The 19,987-nt window shown below is 46.0% G+C and overlaps 1 protein-coding gene across 3 annotated transcripts in view; it reads left to right on the forward strand.

Annotated features, from left to right (window-relative positions):
* The window catches only part of RASL10B (RAS like family 10 member B), a 654,925-nt gene that overhangs the window by 615,973 nt on the left and 18,965 nt on the right, over positions 1-19,987 (forward strand). For 2 of the 3 annotated variants that reach the window (XM_069614917.1, XM_069614918.1), the window contains exons 4-6: positions 15,116-15,200; positions 18,197-18,252; positions 18,357-18,425. In XM_069614917.1, the coding sequence (XP_069471018.1) occupies positions 15,116-15,200; positions 18,197-18,252; positions 18,357-18,425 (210 nt within the window). The remainder of the gene's footprint in view (positions 1-15,115; positions 15,201-18,196; positions 18,253-18,356; positions 18,426-19,987) is intronic. The other variant, XM_069614920.1, reaches the window with a different exon arrangement.

Raw genomic sequence — 19,987 nt, forward strand, 5'->3', positions numbered from 1 at the left:
CAAAGAAGATTTTGTCACGATCTAATGTGTGGACTATTATTTCTGACATTAATTCTACGATTGTCACAACATTATCATTTGGAATACTAGTTCCAAGCGCAGTGACAGTCCGTCAATAATTCTTTAGACAACTTTACTGCACTGTGAACCTTTAGGTGGATGGTTCACCTCTTGAAGGACTACTGCTGCTGGCTTCACTTTTAGTAATTCACTGTCAATATTTTGATAGGTTGAACTACAGTATCATTCCACTTGAACTGGTGTTGTCTGTTCACTCCGTTACTTGGTATCGCTGATTTTACAGCTGTCTTTACTTCAATTTTCATTCACAGGTCTGCCTTCCGTCGCATCTCATTCACACGTGTGCAGCCTTCACTAGCGATATAATGTTGCTACTTCAAACTTTAACACACACCAGTCTTTCAGGTCGCTTGCCAACTCACCGGCTGTGTGCGTCTTCCCAGTTCACGAGTCAAGGTTAGTACCACAGGCTTGGCCTCACCTCTTCAACTCTGCCGTTAACCCAGGAGGGTCGCTGGCGTCCCTGAAACACAATGCAGTCTTCACTTGTGAGAGCTGGCCTTCTGCATGTGTCTTTTGCGGCCTGTCGGAGGCAATGACCTCCAGTAGAGAACTCTTGGGGTTTTCGAAACGCTGCTCCCGTGCCTTGGTCTGTCGCTCTGCTCCAGTAGGTTTGCCTTCGTCCAGGAAGCCCTACTCATACTCGTGTTATGCCTTGCTCAGAGAGTGTCTTTGGGTTCTGCCTTTTATTCGTTCGAGGAGAGCAAATTGGTATCGGGTGTATGAATCAAGTGCCTGACTTTGCCTGAACCGTTTAACGGGACATGTCCAGTACAATTTTGTTACTCTGTCACCGTCTTCCTCAGCCCCGTATTTGTTTAAAAAGGGGGGATGTGGGGGGAGTTGGGACCTCTGAGCATCCTAAAACATAGGATGGGTTGGATAAACAAAATAGGTGAAATTCCGCGTCTCGCCATCGGCTGTCCCACCCTCACTCCATGAAGACCCCTCACCCAGGTGATCCTCCCGCACTGGTCCACCCCAGGAACTGGATCCAAAAGCGATGGCCATGTCCGGGCCACCTGGATGACAAGTCTCCAAGAACTAGCCGGTGAGACACCCTTTGGTTTCTTACAATACCCATCATTAATTTTCATGAGATCAATGATTTCCAAATGTATCCACATTTATTTTCATGAATATTAATGAGGGATATCCTGAAAACTCACCAGGATTCCGGCCCTCGAGTTGAACAACCCTGGTATAGAGAGAGATGTAAAGTGATACCACACAAATAGTTTTTTCCTGACCTGTGTCATCCACCAGTGCTTTGGCAAAGATGCAAAGATGGAAAAAGCCTTTGAGCACTATGCCAGTGTAGTGTGAGCTACAAACTATGGGATACAAAGACTTACTGGAACTTGCAAATCTGGAATCTAAGAACCGTAACGAATATGTACCAAAAAGAACAAAAAGCACTGACAAAAAAGACCAGCACATTTTTGGAATGGTATCATGTTGGAAAGAAAACACAGGAATAAGGAGCAACCGTGGAGCTATACTTTATGCTGCTCAAGGGCTTAGCACGGTTCTACAATTTTGGTACCCAGACAGACGGAAGATTAAAAGATCAGTTTATGCTTATGCTTGAATGCATGGATGGAAAAGTAAGGGCCAAGCTATGGTCAAAGGATGGCCCATCCCTTGCTGAGGTATTAATAAGGATTGATACGGAAGTGGAAAACACAAATATGTGTGTTAAAATCCCTAGCAAATAGGAAAAAACCATCACTGTTAAGGAATCCATAAACATCTCCTATCACCCAGGCAGACAACCAGATAGTGCAAACTGTCCAAGCAGGTGGCTATCGATCCTGGGAAGGGTACAAACACTTGTGATGAATCGGATGGTATCATCACTAGTTTCCCGGGAGTGGCCTCCTCCCATGTGGCCAGGGGACGGCAGCCTCTACCTGATCCTGACTTTGGGTATGGCTATAATGAGGGAGGATCACGTGGGGGGAGGCAACTCACAGGGGAGACTCACGACCTCATCGGATGAGACATGATATTCCCCTTTCCCTTTTAAAGATATCTCTTTCATTCCTCTTGCCTTAATGGCATGTTATAGTTCCTCTCATTCTCCCATAAATTCTACTAATGACATCTCCTCAGAATCTACTTATTGGTTTTTTCATACTAACTTGCCTTTTTCTAATGTTGGAACTACTGCCACGAGGAAGAGGAGCCGAGTAATGAAGATCACAAAAGACTGGGAACACAGGCCACATTCTAGTTGTCGTGAACCCATATTTGCAGGCGGGACATTTAAACAGCAGAATCGGCTGATTAGAGAGACCTGTCTAGAGCACTCCTGGCTGTTTGGTGCTGACTGTGAGACTGCCAGGGCTAAGCAGGGTTTGTGGAAGGAACCAAAGGAGGCAGACCGTAGAAGCCAGTGAACCACAGGAACGCCAAAACAGGAGAGACAGCTTCCCGGCAGGCAGCGATACCGGAAAGGAGCCTCTGCGCTACAGAAGCCCAGAGCAGCGTGCAGCAGACGAGAGGGAGCTGTGAGGAAGGCGGGAACCACAAGGCAGAGGTAGCAAACCTGAAAGGAGTGAGCGAGCCATTTCCTGCTACAGAAACCTGGGGAGTCCACCCAAAGGCAGAGGGGGAAATCGGGGTGTACCGGCTATCGTACCCTGAAGTACATTTATAAATTATTAATTTTATGAATAAGATGAAGCAAAGGTTGCCATATGTCTAAACAATATACAGCTAGAGACTATCAAGTTTTCTGGTGTGCGTAGAGCATACCAAGAAAATCCTTGCAGGGGAATATACCAGACATTTCAAGATATAAGGATATGAATACGTGTTTTGCAAGTAAATAAAGCCCTGGCAGTGAAGTATACCAGGCATTTTAAGTTACAGGTGTGAGAAAACCTATATTGTGCAAGTAAAGAAAGTCCTGGCAAGGAAGTATACCAGGCATTTCAAGTCACAGGTGTGTGAGAACATTTTGGCAAGAGAGTAGGCCAGACCAGATCAGGCAGGGCAATATATCAAAGAAGATTACATAAGAAAATCCTAATAAAGATACAACAAGATATAACCAAGGAGTGTGAAGGAAATATAGTAGAAGAAGCCTGGCCAGAGAGTACTCCAGGCAGTCCACTAAGAGTTCAATTGTCAATACAGTAACTTTGCATACTGATTCTGTTAATTCAAGAAAACTCAAGGAACTGCTACTGAGTGTAGAGAATTCCAGGGGAAGGGAATTACCCCTTTTGAACTCTGAATTGTATCTACCGGGAACCTTTGTGTTGGAGTTAAACCTTTCTTCTTTGAACACCTTTCAAGACCAGAGGCATTTCCTATTCACTTTACAGTTGATTTTAGAATGTGATGGTCAGAATAGGACTTTTGACACAGGACTGGCTGTTTCAGACCTTCTGACTAAGGACTGACCCATTTGTTTTGGTTTAATAGGGAAAATACATCTTGGAGTAGGGACAGCGAGACCTTTTCCCAAACCCCTTTTTGTTTAATGAAAGTCTATGGTGGTAGACCACCAGAGGGCACAGACAGGATGGATCTCTAATCCACCATCTCCCTCGCCCGACAACTTCTCAACAAATGAAACCACATAAATGGCTCACTAAACTCTACCCAAAGTGAAGGAGGGCTGCCGGACGGTGCATACAAACTCTGCGCCAGTCTGAACGGAATCCGACCAGCATAGCCGGTGATCTTGACTGTGAAACACTACGGGGGGTGAAACTTGCCCTGCCGCAGCCGACACAAGACATGTACAGGGGGATCACAAAGGCAGCCAGATGCCCTTCAGAGACCCTACAGATCCCTCAGCAAACACTGGGGAGTGGAGCGCCACTGGGGAACAGAGAGCAGAGACGTGCTCCAGCAGCCACGCAAAAGCCAGGCCCTCACCCAGAAAATGAAATTGCATCAGCGAGGTTGAGGGCCTCCCCACTGCTCTCTGACGCACTAGCAAATGGATGGGGTCCAACCAACGGAAGGAACGCCAGCGTGGCACTAAGCGGCCCTACAATATGTTTTCGGCTCTGGCTCACCCACACTTATGGTGCTGGCAGGGACACGGGACTGATTGACAACACCAGGGTCTCTTTGGGCCGTTGTGTCTGTGGCGACACACAAGTGGGGCTAGAGACAACAGTAGCTAAAGATAACAGTGGACCACCAACGCGGGACGCAGGCAGCCCAAGCTAGGCAGTGGCTGGGCTGAACACCCCCCTGGTGCACCCGCCTTGGTCAAGCCAGCTTGGGATGCGACGCTGCAGTGTAGAGAGAGCCATCGAGGTCGACAAACCTCGTGGTCGCTGGCCCTGGCACTGACACTCTGACAGAACCAACCTTATCAGCCGGTCCACACCCTGGCATAGGTGCCCAAGCAGAAATTGGCGCACGCTACACCACGCCCCATTGCTGCCGGCGCACAGGGGTCCCCCCACTGAAGAAAGCCCGACAAAGAACAAAAGCAGACACCATAACCCAATTTCCACTGGACCCGTTACAGCCACCCTATTGCACAGCTTCCAGAGGACCGCAACTGTGGCCACTATGGCCCAAACCCCAGAAGACCAGCCAGTAGTGGGAGATGACAAAAAGGTTCCATGAATGCTGACAAACTGATGTTCTTGGAGGAGATCCAATCAATAATGACAGGCCTAATGGGGGAAATATCAGACCTGCACAGGTGCGTCAATAAGGTAGAAGAGAAGATCAAAGCCATTGAAAATTGCTAGCAATCAGTGGACTTAATTGAAATGTGATCAGAAGGCTGCATGCAGGAACCCGAACAGAAGGAGAGGGACCTGGCACTTAAGGTCGATGACCTTGAGAATAGAGAGCAGAGGTCCAACATCAGAATTATGGGCATGAAGGAGCCGCAGGCCGAATCCGTAATTGCCCTTCAGCAACGAGTGAAAGCCCTTGTAAATGAACTCCCCACCAAACCCAGAGATTTCCTATGACAGGGTCCACAGAGGAGTGAGCCTGCCCAGTGACCCCAGATCGGTCCTGGCAAAATGTCATTACTTCAAACAAAAAATTGACATACTGCAGAATGCCAAGGCCAAGGGGGACATTACCTTTTGAAGGATCTCAAATCCAAATCTTCCAAAATCATTGACCCTAACCAAAAGGCGGGAGTGTCGACCCCTGACCCAATGGCTACAAGAGAAGGGCATACGCTACCTCTGGGGGTTCCCATTGGTGCTAACTTTTGAACACCAAGGAGAAGACTATAGGGTCACCATGAGAGAGGAAGCGGAAGGAGGTCTTGAAACAACTGAGAACGGACGACAGCGGCTCGGAAACAAATGAGCTACCCAGGGAAGCAGGCCCTAATCACCTCTCAGCTTGTGCTTCTTCAAGGTAGTTCTTCTTGAGATTCTGTGATTTACTACTGAAGTACTGACTATTTTAAAACATTGTGCATCAGAACTTTGAACTGGCCCATTGACTTTGGCTGTCGTAGCTCCCTATAAGTTCTTCTTCTGAACCTAATGGCTTTGGCTTGTTCCATTACAGGTTTTATTAATTGTTGAACACTATTATTGCTGGGATAAAAGACTGCCTACGTGCCTCTGGGATAATCTATTTTTCTACTTACAAAGTATGTTCTGATCTGACTAACTTTTCCCTCCTTGAAACTCAATATTTTAATGGTGATCACAAATAAGGGCTAATACTGACCTCAAATAACGTCACTCAGTGTGTTGGAACATGTTTAGCATAAGAAAAGTTTACTCACCCACTTTATTGCTCTTGTTGAATTGAAAAAAACAAAAGGGTACAGTGAGCTAAAGTGTGGCTGCAGACTCTCGAGTGGGTACCTTCCCAAAGAACAGGTCAATGGGCCATGTTCGTTCTCGCCGAGGGTCGTTCATGGACTATTTTATGCTTGTTGAATTGAATCTTAACTTTGGGATTAATGTTACTATTAGTTGCTGCTTTCTAAAGATTGTCGAATTATCCTTGCGTATATATAAATACATATTTATATTATGGGCCTTATCACGAGTTGGGGCGGTAGCCCTTAAATGCGTCAGTAACAGTATTACCGCCGCATTCAAGGGCTGGCCCTGTCACGAGTTGGGCGCTAAATGGGCTGTTTTACCTCCAGCTTTTTTCTGGAGGTGAAAATACCATTTAGTGCCCTGTATTAACGCCTGCTGTATTGGCGCCAAAAATTCCCCATTGAGTCCAATGGAACCAATGGGGAATGAGGGTTTGACTGTTAACGACCAACCCGTGATCCAGCGGTAGTACCGCTGGACCGGTGGGCGCTAACGCGATTACAGTTGGTCGGTATTACAGCCAGGATGCCGCCTTTGTGTAAGTGTTTACTTTGATTACCTGTATTTACTAATTTCATTGTACAGCTCTACAGATCATATTACCCCTCTTAAGATAAGCCTGGCTGCTCATTCACTCTATCAACTTGTGTAATACAGGCCTATATTAAAAGGCAGATTACCTAATACCAAGAGATAAGTCTTTTGAAGTCTCACACCAGTTGGACTTTACTCATTCTTACATTTTTAAATTATTTGCCAGCCCTTGGGCTGTCAGAGCGCGCCCCCACTCTTCCTTGTACAGGCACAAGGACATTGTTCTTCGATTACGGACAGGTGCTGCCGAAGCGCAGTTATCTATTCCTGACGTTCCTGGAGAGCTTCTTCACTCTTGTCACTCTCCCCAACCTGCCATCCATCTATACAGGCAGTAAAGGACAGATCTTCTCTCCTTTTCCAACTGATTTTTTGAAGTTGCGAGCCCCCACAAGCACCGATCAAGGTGCTATGAAATTGACTCAGATCAAGTCTGTGACCCTATAAGAACTAGGTGTCTCGTTGTAATTGTCCTTCTCCTGATGAATGTTCATTATTTATGTAGTTGTAGATAGCTCTCTGGACTGATAACACAGAAAGTATAAAAAGATTTACTAATCCTAATGGAGCTTTGTACACATCAAGTTGTTCGTGGTGTACCTTGCCTTTTCTTGAATTTGTGTTAACTAGCATCTACTGCCCTTGACATATTCCTATGTTTTTCTGTGTAGTTCTGTGTATTTTCCTTATGTGGACCGCTGAATTTAATTATGTTTTTTAACTTGCTTGATTTATTATTAAAAATGGTGTAACTTTTTAGATGCGTCAGGTCCCTCTCTGGTCATAGTTGTTGTGATCAGCACCTGTATCATAGCTCTGTCTCTCATTTGTACTTTGGCTGTTAAAAGCCACACGTAGCACTAATTGAACATTGAACTGTATAACGAAAAAAATGTCCATCCTTTTTCTAATAGCGGAAAATCAAAACCCTCCGTTTGAGGTCCGGTAAAACACACAAGTGAAAGACAATGATGTATCACAGGGTGGGGGAGGAACATCATACGGGGTGCCCGCCATGGTACTAACCCCAATCCAACACATTTGCAATACATTGCCTAACTATCAAGATAAAATAGTGAAGTATAGTGTAGAATGGACTAAGGGTATGGAAGGGGAAGCATCAATACAACGGCCGCCTAATGGCAGTTTCTCAAGGGATACTTTACAATCACTACTCACATACGTACAAAACACATACAAGGGAAAGAAATTAGCAAGCCGCCTGGAAATATTTGAACTGTGGAGAATGTTCCAGGGGCATTACCATGGAATGTTGAAATTACAGGAGGCAAAAAACGAGGCAGGGGACACATGTGCCCCACCTCCTGCACCTCCCAGCATCTCCTCGGACGATGCAGATGAGGAGGAGGAACAGGGATTGTACCCGATTAGGGAACTAAAAGAAACTATGGAACCCCGAGAATTAACTGCAGCGGAAGGCTACTCGCACCCCACATACAAACCACCCCTGTATGCCCCGAAGGCGCACGCAACACGGGCAGAGGTAGGTAGCCCAGATGTCGAAGAAGAAGGGCTGAGACAAGCGAAGAGCGAATTCGCAGGCATAGGCCCAGATGAGTGGATAGCGGCGCAAGTGCTTTTGAAATTACAAGGAACCACCATGGGAGAACCAGAAAGGGCAACATAAGCAATAAAGGAGTTAAGTTGGGGAAAGGATGTAAGAGCAAACAGATGAACAACATGGAAAAGTAGCAATTACGGGAGGAGGAGGAGGCAAAGCTGGAAGCGAAGATAGCGGAGCTGAAGGAGAAGAGGAACGCGTTAGTGAACCAGTTTGAAAGAAGGAACGGGTGTTAGGGAGAATTCTCTGTTTAGGCTGAATTTCCTAACCTAATGAGTCCCCCAGCAGCTTTGCTGGATTTCTGGAGTTTGTTTTTTTCTCCTGCCAAGAGTGAGACTCTTTTTCTCCCACTCTTGGACATGATTTGTGGTGTTCCTTTGACTGTTAATGTGTTTTATGGGCTATGGGGTCCTTTACTCCATAGGGTCTTATGTGGTTTTACTATGTGTGTTACACAGCACCCTCCGTGCAGTGACACAGGGGTGTCATAGTGACACCCCACCATAGACTCCATACCCTGGGACTCACTACTGTCTCCCAGGGCATGTGAAGTCACCATTGGCTTTACTAGACCCAAATTATGAACAGAAACCAGTACAAACCATCATATTTTGGACGTACTGGTCGGGGCAATTCGATTTCCCCGGGGTCTGTTAGTCGAGGGGGCACGTCTCCGTCCCCCCTGATCGAGTTTTGGCTGGTGGCAGTGGATACTACTTTTTATATTCGACTGCGAATATATCTCTATGGGATTTTCCCATTGTTCGAGGCTACCAACTTTAATTATTTAATTCTCATAGCCTCGAACATACCGCCGGTTTATTTATTTAATATTAATTCACCAGTTGGTATTTTTTGCCAGAACTCGATTCTAAAATAGCGTTTGTGTTCTCTTCTGTGACTCCAACCCAAGTCGAGCCCTTTGTTCCACTTTTTGGCGGGCTTCTCCACAGAAGCCTCCAAAAGTGCTGCCACTCTGTCTGGGTACCACAGGGGGTGTGGGAGGGGGTTTAGGCACCCTGGACTGAGTTACCTTGGAAACTCAAGTCGCACTCTTGTGTGATTGGCCCAAGTGGTGAGCCACCCGGCTCACCACTTAGCATGTTTGATTGACAGCTAGGCTGAGTGAATGGGGGTATGCTGCATAAAAGCAGGGCTTTTGGGACTGGGACTTCAGAAGTCGCCACAGGACCTGAGAATCCGACGAGGGAGAAGCCGAGCCGACCTGCTACGACGACACCACCGGTGGAGCCCTGCGGAACCGACTCACCACTTCCCGACGACAGAGAACCTCTCCCGGCTGGAGAGTCTTCTTCCCCTGACTGGTGGGCACAACCAGTTTACCTTCTTTTCCTCGCATCCCAGGACATCTTGTGGTCGAATTGCCCGTGCCAAGCACCCCGGCAACCGGATAACCACTTACCACTGGACCGCGAATAAAAGGACCGCTCCTTTTTAACTGAGAACTCTGCGAGTCTGGTTTCTTCCCTGGCAGTGCAACGGACTCCTGTCTTCCTCCCCGACGAGATCCTCTCTTCCCCCGGATGAAGCACCGATTTGCATCCGCTGCCAGGAACAACTGCCCCCGCTGGAGTATTCTCACCACTTTAAGGTACCGTGTCCGCCAGGCCTCCCTTTCTAAAGATTGCTACAAGGTAATAATAATCCCTTAACCTTCTGAACTGGGCTGGCCGCCTTGACCATCTAACTGGTCCCTTTTGTTTGGTCCAACTCTTTCTGAACCTTTCCGAGACTTTTGTGCACTTTTCAACCGTGTGACCTTGGACACATTTCGTTCTGATCCTCTTAAAGTGGATCCGGCTTTCTGAACTCTAACTTCACGGTTTGACTCTGCCTTCCTCTCGTGCTGCGTTCTTTTGAAAGAATTGGGATCTGTTTCAATTTATGCTCTGCCTTTCTCTCCCTTTTAAACCGAATTATTAGAGTGCCATCTGCGTTAAGCGCTCACCGCTGTCTGAAAATAAGTGGGGCTTTACTTAAGACTTGTCTAATATTCTTTTAGGGGAATGTATATCTTTTAGTGACCGTGTTTTTGAACTGCTTAATATTAATGCCTGTGTGTTTTATTAGATGTGGTTTTAAATAAAGAATTATATCTCTTTTACACCAAGCTCTGGTCAGTGTTTGCTTGTTCTACTGTGTTCTTGTGACTTATTGTGATTACTCTGTATACTGCCTAACTCTTCTTGAGGGAAGTCTGACTGCTCACCACAGCTACCAAGTGAATCTGTGTGGTACAGACTGCTACCAAGTGGGTTTACTGCCAAACACCTGTAGTCTTAAATCTTTTGCAGTGGTCCCAGAGGGAACTGCACAGGTTTCTGCCTAACAACGGGAGGCGCAGATAGCATCAGAAAGAGGAGAAGGGGAGGCGCGCGACAGGAGGGAACGGTAGGAGTTGCTGAAGAAAGAATGGAGACAGGTGAAGGTATGTACGGAAGCAAAGGGGTATAGAACGCTAGAGAAAGAAAGGATTGATGCTGAACGAGAAAAGGCATTCTGGAGATGGAAGATATTGCTCAACAGCTCCTGGAAATACAAGGAAAGCAGCTTAGCAGTGACATAGGAAGCGTGAAGTAAGAGCGAAGAGGACGAGGAAGCACTACGGAGGATACACAAAGAAGTAATGGAAGAAATAGATAGGACGCAGGCGTGGGAGGAAGAGAGAGCAGGGTACCAGTCTTGGCGGATACCGACGGGACACACAGTGAGTAGCGTGGGAACAACTGGATTGCCTCAGGCAGGGTCCGTACAACAGAGCGCAAGAGGAAAAGAAGATATGGAAGCAGCAAACTTTACAAACATTGATCTTGAAAGAATAGCGCTGTACCCAATACCACGCAAACTAACATTCTCGATGGGTTTTGCAGTTAGGAAGACGAAGATAACAATAGTATAGGTAAGGAAGGGTTAAGTAAATTGTACATTACACAAACAGGCTCAGGAATGTCATGGGAATGTAGAACTCAAGATGAAAAGAACGGGGGATGACACACTGACACAACTACAGAGGACGCGACAGCAACAGTGGCACCACAAACACCCTACATACATGGACTCCGAGACCTCCTGGGGCGCCGAAGAGATGGGGCAGCAGTTACACACAACAGGGGGCACACGTGTCAACAGGGAGGGCACACAGGGCCCCGGGAAGCATCATGCACAACACCCACCAGAAATATCAGACATCGAAGCATCATGCACAACATCCACCAGAAATATCAGACATCAAAGCATCACGCACACCGCCTACTATAAAAATCACAGACATCAGGGTAGACGTCGAAGATGAGAGAGGTTCAATACAGATATGACAGTACCGACAAACACCAGAGGAAAGGGCTGAATATTCACAGATGCCATTAGTAGAGAGAGGGGTGTAAGCCACAGTACATACCCTGGAAACACGCAGACAGGGACAACGTTATGAATAGGTTGCCATCACTGAGCGTGGGGGCAGGGAAGTGGATATACGAAATGGAAAAACATACAGCGGGTCTCAGATTGGCAGTGGGGGACGTAAAGGGGCTAGTGGTATCAATGTTGGTTGACGCAGCAGATGACATGGAAGAGGGCGGGATTCCCAGCGGTAACAACACAAAACACTACACATGATGGATCCCCATTTGAGAACTGTTATGCACGCCGTGTGGCAAGCACTAAGGGTACAATACCCCGATACATCAGACATAGGAGCAATTACGTCATGCAAGATGCGTGACGATGAGGATCCCGTCGGCTACATTTAAGAGATTCAAGAGCTTTGGCACCTTGAAACTCGAGAGCCGTGGGACAAAACGCTGGCCATCTGAATCTGTGCAGAGACAACGCGAGAAATTAGTGGTAATGGAGGCCAAAGCATGGTCAGAAATACAACTAACAATAGTACATCATTGTAGGTTATGGCAGGAAAAGATGAAACAAAAGGCGGAGGATAGAAAGGCGGATGAGGCTAAATTAGTACAAAGGAAATTGTCAAAATACGCCCTAGAGGGAGCATTAATAATAAGCCATGCACTGCTAACTCAGACAGCAGTGTCCCGACCCAACAACTACCACAACTACAAATACAACAACAAATACCACAACAACAATTGCCACAATACAATACAACACAGCACAACAGTGCCCACCACAGATGTGGTGGAATACATGGGTATGGGCGGGTACCAACAGAACTTTAGAGGAAGAGGAGGAGTAAATAGGGGGCAGGGATTTGGGCCACCAGCACACTATCCAGGAGGAGGGTTCCTGGGTTACCCACAACAGGGATGGCAAGGCCAAGGGGACGGAGGAGGAGGATTTCCATGGCAAGCACGAGAACCGCCCCAATGTTGGACATGCAGACTAGTGGGTCACATCTCTCGCACGTGCAGATACAGAGCAGCACAATAAGGGTAACCAAGAGCCACAAAGCAACCAAGGGGGGTCAGAATGGGTATTATCAGCAGGCACGACAACTACCTATGGTGCAGCAGCAAGACATGCCCCAGCAACAGCCACAACGCTACCCCAGCAACAGCAGCAACAACTACAACACATCCAGACAGTACAACAACTGACACAATTACAGGATGACATACAACAGCCAATGGACACAACGGCGGTAGTACCGGTAACACAAATGGGAGGGGTGACTATAATGGGACACAACCCTTATACTGGCAACAGACAATCACTATACCCACAATAGGACAGCCCACAGACTACCTTATTGTGTCCCATCCTATCAGTAACATCTAACCCTGCAGAGGAACCTTGAATAAAGGTGGCAATTGGTGACAAGATGTTTTCCTTTTTGGTTGATACAGGGGCCACAAGGTCATGCGTACGGGAAGGGAACTAGACGTTGTCAGGCGATGCCATGAACACTCAAGGATTTTCTTTGGCTTAAGAAGTGGTTCAATTTACTGATAACCTCTCCCTATCTATTGGGGATCATGACATGTTACTACCCTTACTATACTCTAAACATGCACCCGTAAATATTTTGGGACGTGACATAATAAGCTGACTGAACATGACCATCTTCTTCACAGAAAAGGTTATAGTGTGTTCCACACTAGGTATACACATGCTCACAGCAAGATAGATACTCCAGGCATATTGTGGCAAGAGTGTGTAGAGTGAGGAGCCGGTAGGCCCGGAAGTATTTCAATATGGGATGGACATGGCAATTGCATGGTGACCAGGGATAGCGGGGAAAGTATGGAGAAGACCAGGTGAGAACCTTTTCAGTCCAGAAACGCCCACAGATGAGAAAGAAGGAACGTTTGTGTCAATAGACATTGAAGGGATAGTGGCACGGGAGGATTGGGTTGGAGTACATGCCCTAGATAATGAAGGGAAGGCTTGGAGGGCAGTAATAGTGCTAGCAGAACAGTGTAGATTGACTCAAGAATCTGATGACATTTGGATACAGCTAACACACAGAGAACTGGCCCAGAAAATGGCAATGGCACTAGAAGCACCACCCCCATTCTGCGAGGAGGACTTCGCAAAGGTGCCATCTTCTTTATGGACAACAAGCCCCTACGACATGGGGTGCATCAAAAGCATAGAGGGAGTAAAAATAAAATTGAAGAAATTAACTATTCTGCCCAGATTTAGACAATACCCACTGTCAAGAGAAGCAGGTGAGGGCATTTATGAGACAATAAGCGCCCTCATTGAACGAGGCATTCTGGTACCATCAGAATCACCTTGCAACACTGCTTTGTACCCTGTCCGCAAGGCAAACAGAGATTCATGGCGTTTCACACAAGATTTGATCACAAGCAGCTGCATTAGTAGCCCTGATAATAGCCCTTAGAGAGAGTGAAGGGAAACGGGTCACTATCCATTTAGATAGTGCCTATGTAACATCAACAGTGCATTCTGGTCTAGCAAGGTGGTTAAGGAGAGGGTTCAGATGGGCAGATGGCACACCCGTACAGCACGCACTCCTCCTAGGGGAACTAATTGAGATTGTGACATACCTAATACAATTTGCATTAGTAAAGTGCCAAGCACACACTAATGGGGAGGACCCAATATCAAAAGGAAATGAAGCAGCTGATTTCTATGAGTTTTGGGACCTCCAAGAAAAACAAAAAGAGAGGGGAGGGGCAAGACAGATGCTAATGAAGGAAGGTTAGAACCATATACATGAATCTTAAATAATGGAAATACATGCAGCCGCATCAATGACAGAAAAATAACTCTGGGTAAAAAGAGGGTGCTCAATGTCCCCTACAGACGCCCTGTGGAGATAAAATAATACAGGAAAGGTAGTGATGCCTCTCACATTATTACAAACAGCATTAACACAATTACATCATCCTGCACATACTGGGAAGGAAGTGATAGCGGCACAGAGAGGAGAATCATGGTTTTGTCCTGAATTAAATGCCCACGTAGCGAATTTCATTAGTAATTGCCTCACCTGCCAGCAATTTACGGCCGGACATACACTTAAGGTGATCAAAGGTATAATACCACGACTGGAGGGTCCCTTTCTGCACCTCCAAATTTACTATGTCGACATGATAAACGTATGCCAAGGATACTGTTCCAGGATTGTGGTAGTTCGTCCCTTTTCAAGGTGGATAGAAGCAGGCCTGTGCTCCCATGCTGATGCAATAAGGGCAGCAACATTCTAGTTGGAGAAGTCTTCCCAAGGTGGATTGTCTGTGAAGTCCTAAGGTCAGACAACGGGCCCACTTCGCTAACAAACTATTCCAACACATCACCACGTTGCTGGAGTTAAAGCATAAGTTTGTGTGCATATCACCCACAGGCCAACGGCGTCTGTGAACACCTCAACGGCCTTCTAAAAGAAAGAATTGGCTGCACTGCCTCCCCCTGGGTCTATTTGAGCTATGGAACAAACCCGAGTCGGACAACCACCTCACACCTCACAAGTTGGTGACCGGCCACCAAATGCACCTTCCACTGGCTGCACCCACAAGGGCCATGTATGATTGCGAGGGGGCAGTGGAAGTATTGGGGAAGGAAATGTCATGAATATGTCACTTCACTGGTTACTAGTGCCTCATTTATCTCTCAACAGATCCAATGAACACAGGGCAGGGTCCGAGAACGATCAACAAGAAGCCAACGACACTCGAGGGCAAGCGAAAGACTCAGCGATCAAAGTAAGAGACCTGGTTCTCCTACGGAACTATACACGTAAATAGAATGCACCCCGATTTAAAGGCCCCCACGTAGTGGAGAACGTCACAGAGAGGGCGGTGAAATTGAAAAATAAAATTGTTTGGTCGCATTTACATGCACAAAGAATGGGAACACAGTATGCACACCAAGTTTTAACAAACGTTTCTACAGGGTTAGTAGATATTTAGTGAGGTACAGAGGAGAAAAACACTGCCTTGACACTAGGCAATGGTACAAAACAAGGAAAAGGAAGTGTCCACGGGCTGTGGATCACTTGCATCCCCTGCACACTCAGGTTATTGCCAAAATGTTCAATCTGTTGTTCAAAATGTTTCTCTAATACTCTTGAGGATCTGTTTCAGTACTCCAGTTCTGGTCTGAACTGCTTACATAGCAAAGAGGAATAACTTAGAGTTGACTTGGAGTAACTGGCTAATTAACCATCAACTGGGGTTATCTCAATCTGCACTTTGGTAATAGTCATTTACACGCTTTCTTAATCTGTAGAGGTAATAATTATGCAGTCACTTGGTTATTGATTTCAGTAGAAAAATACAATTTATTAATACATGCCAGTCTATATTCAGCAATATTACCAATTGTTGATCATCATATCGTGTCATGCCTTCAATCACAAAATATATACATTTTAGGTACAGTAGAGGCCTAACTACTGTTCCAAATAGCTCAACTCGTTTCGGGAAGTAATTTTCCCTTCTTCAGGAGCAAAATATTCTATGTTAATAACTTTCAAACTTCATATTTTCATAATCTGGGATCTTCCGGACAATCTGTTTCCCTCTAGAGAGAAAATCACAGAGAATACTTTTAGTCTATTGTTCTCCAATTGCAATGTGCATGAATACTTTGTCATTTTTACATTTTTTACAAATCAAATGTGTCTCTACCCCTCATTGGTGCCCCTTCTATGTGTCTCTGGCTGGAGTAGTCAGTAATTAGGGTGGGTGAACCCTCTAATATAGTGATTTGGTCCCGGGTAGAGGCTGGAGCTGAGGAGTTCTATAGGAAAGGATATGGGTCCATAATTCTGCTTTTTAAAGTTTTACAAAATGTCTTCAAGGCTGAGTAATTCTCAGTTATTACTATTCGAGTCTTGTATAGGTAAAAAAGTGAGTCACTCACCCCTTCATGCGAGTGAGGTCAGGGTATGCAGTGGTCAGTCCAGTACCCAAAATGCTGGGGGAAGGTGAGCTTGTCAGAACAGGCGTTACCTGTAGGTAAAAAGCGAAGTTGGGTGAACCCTTATCCTGTCCACACAATGTGGAAGTTAAATCAAAGGAAATCCTTTAACCTTATATATTTTGTTAGGCTTCTTACTTCTCAGTTGCTGGTAAGTATTCCGGGAAGGAGTCAGCTAATGCAAAGGAGCACGGACATCCCATTGTTATTACCTAGACGCGGCGTCGGTGCACATCAGACGTCATCATGTCGCGCGCGCGTCATCACTCCAAATCTCTGCCAAGCGGATAGGGCTGGAAACTGAGTATACAATTTCATCCAATCAATGTCAGGGCCATCTTGGATGATTGTATGAATCAGTCAGGTATGGAATACCTTACATGGAAAGATGCTACATCACTCCAAATCTCTACTAGGGGGATAGCGCTGGTCGCATTTACATGACATCAAGCCCTACAAAGCATCGACCTCGCCCCACCTCAGCATCGACATGGCCGACGCTTTAACAACGGATACATCAGACAACACCAGCGCCCCATTTTCAGTATCTACCAATTTAGATATTTCTAAGAACACGAGTGAACAAGAGCGCACAGGCCACTCAATGGTCAGGCGCTCACAGACATGACTGATGTTCCCACAGAAATGTTGATCAAAATTTAGAATAAATTGGACATTACCATCAAAATACATAGAATTTTAATACAAATGCTGGTTGTATAAATTAAAGAACACTACCATATAGTTAGGGTAGATTCTACCTAGGGTCCGCGGACCTCCAGCTCACGGAGGGCCCTAACTCCCTCCAATATCCCAATTAAGTCGAGGTCCACACAAAAAGCAAAGGTTAACTGCCGTTTTATTATATCAAACTAGCAGAGACAACATACTAGGCATCAAGTTTCATCCGAGTACACCTCAGCAATTTTCAGGCTCGCTGTCCCATTTTGTACATTCGTGATGTCACAATCATCGTCACTTAACAAAATCCTTCCCCGAACCTAACGCCACGCCGGGTTGGCTCCCAGGGTGGTAGATCCAGTATAGAGACGTATAGGGTGTGTGATTATTGGTGGTCGTGGTGTCAGGTGGTGCACTTGGTTCATCCCTAAAAATTGCTACCTGACGTATGTGTCACGCTCACCTGAAAACTCTGCAGGAGCAATGGATTCCTTCAACCTCTGCTCTGCTCTTCCCTTGCCCGAAATCCTACTTTTTCTCCCTCTCCTGGGGTTCTACCTGTAAGGTAAAGGACTGGTTAATGAATAGTGCCCAGACCCTAAGATCCTCCTTCCCGACTCCCTAATGGTTTAAACGCTGGGTCTAGGGGCTCACCTCTTAGTTTGGAAAGGTGTGCTCTCTGTCCTGGCTCTGCAGGGGCGCAATGGTGCGGGGCCGAATGGCTGCCGTGCTGTAGTGATGCTGTTCTCACTGCTAGTTGTGGTTATGCTGCTGGGAAGAAGGCGCCGCCACTTCCTTAGTTGGAAAAGTTCTGGAGATCCCATAATATGGCCCAGGGTCAGTTACTTCACTGGACCCAAATGCTGGGGATTAGGTGAGTACAATATGTCCAAGTTTCCTCGGTTGCCCAGTTACTTCAGTGGACGCTTAATGCTGTGGATCAGGTGAGTACAATATGTCCAAGTGTCCTCGATTGCCCAGTTACTTCATTGGGTGCTAGCAAGAGAAAGTGCGGGTTTGAGTTGCCTTTTTGGATTTTGCTCTCCGAATGTCTTTAAAGTCTAACCCGCCTTTCCCTTGTGTTTTCTCTTTGCAGGTTTGCCAAAAAATACCTCTTTGGAAGGGAATCCGACGAGCCGTGGTGACTAGAAGGTCCGCGAGTGGAAGATGAGGTTGCAGACACGATAGGAACCGCCGAGAAACAGGTGAGTTGAAATCTGATGTTTACTAATGCTTCTGTTGTTTTCTCTTTACAGATGCGGAGCTTGTAGTAGCCACCGGAACTGCAGAAAAGCCGTAGGAGAAACTCCGGAGACTGGAACCAGGTAAGCGCGTGCTCAATGCTACAGAAAAACACACAAAGCAAGTCTTGTTCTTTCGGCGTGGCTTTTATAGAGGACCTCGCCCAAAGACTAGAGCGTTGTATTTGTTCCGGATTGGCACAAAAGGGATCCATGTTAATGGAACAGGAAGTCTCATGTTATTCTATGGGCGTAGGGGAGACATGGATATCAACCCTGACCTTGCTCTCCATGCTCTTACCCACAATGCTCCTGACCGTTTTCTCTTCTGGTTATCATGAACTGGATATGAAAGCGACTGGATAGTGTCACCTAACCTAGTACCCATGACAGTATGTTAAATTAGAACCCCTGGAGATTCGGGCCGCCAGCCCCTGTCCCCCGTGTCCTGATTGTTCAGGCTGCGGGCTCCCAAGCCTGGGACAAACATTGTTCCCAGCCCGCGATACACCTGTTCTCGTATAATATGTATCAATAATGTGCGATTATGTGACAATGTGTAACAATAAGGTCTTTGCTAATGCCATGAGAGCAGTCCAGTCCCACTGCATATTGTAGGTGAATTGTTGCAATTATGTAGCAAGGTTCAGTCTCAGACATGGGATGGCTGCGTCGTCCCACCTTCCAGTTCTTGGCATCATGTCAGGCCGGCCGGATCACGTGTGAGGAGACAGCTAGGGAAGTAGAATTACTTCAATTTGATTTGTATTTTAGCTTGAGGTGTCCTGTCCTATAGCTGGGCTCATCGTGGCACCGTGAGTGAGGAATGTCACTGGCCAGACCAAATTTAACTAGTGTCATGGCACATTCTTCTTGTAGTTTAAATAAGGGGCCCACCGCCGGCTCTTTTCTAAGGGGGCATAAAGATTGTTCCCAGAGCTTGTAAGTAGTTTCCTATATATGGACAGTCTCCTTAATTCAACTATACTTTCTACCGATTGAAGGCCCAGCTCATATCTCATCGCTGCTAAGGGTACTGGTTTAGGTAGGCAATAAAGAATGGTTCTCCAGTTTTGTGATTTCACCTTGTATAGCTCTGCCATTATCCAAACTGGAAATAGTTCCAGATCATAGCATAGTTGTGGAATAATTTTGGAGTTATAGAAGCGTAGTAGGGGGCACATTGAGTATTTGATAAATTTACCATCTACTTTTTTCTCATTAGTACTATTTGCTTACTGACTTTCTCCGACACGTAATGGTGATATTGGCATTTCTTTGGCTTATCAAATATTGGGAAGCTTAAGTATCGCATTGAGGTCCTGATGTCCAATTTCTCGTGGTTCAGAAACTACGCGTACACAGTGACTGATGTACGCTTACTTAGTCTCATTATTACCGTTTATTTTTAACCCATTTATTGAAATATATGTTGAGAATGCAGTTATCAAATGTTGGAGACCATTTGGGCAATGATCTATGAGTAAAAAATCATCTGCATAAGCAGACCAGCATAATTTAAACGCCTCGATTTTTGGAGACACGAAAGAGGCACCATCCAAGCGTTTACCTATGTCGGACATGTACAGATTAAATAGCACAGGTTCAAAAATGCAACCTTGTCGCAGGTCATTCATGCTTCTTTT

The sequence above is a fragment of the Ambystoma mexicanum genome, chromosome 9, assembly GCF_040938575.1.
Source record: "Ambystoma mexicanum isolate Mex_15411 chromosome 9, UKY_AmexF1_1, whole genome shotgun sequence".
In the NCBI taxonomy this organism is placed as follows: Eukaryota; Metazoa; Chordata; class Amphibia; order Caudata; family Ambystomatidae; genus Ambystoma; species Ambystoma mexicanum.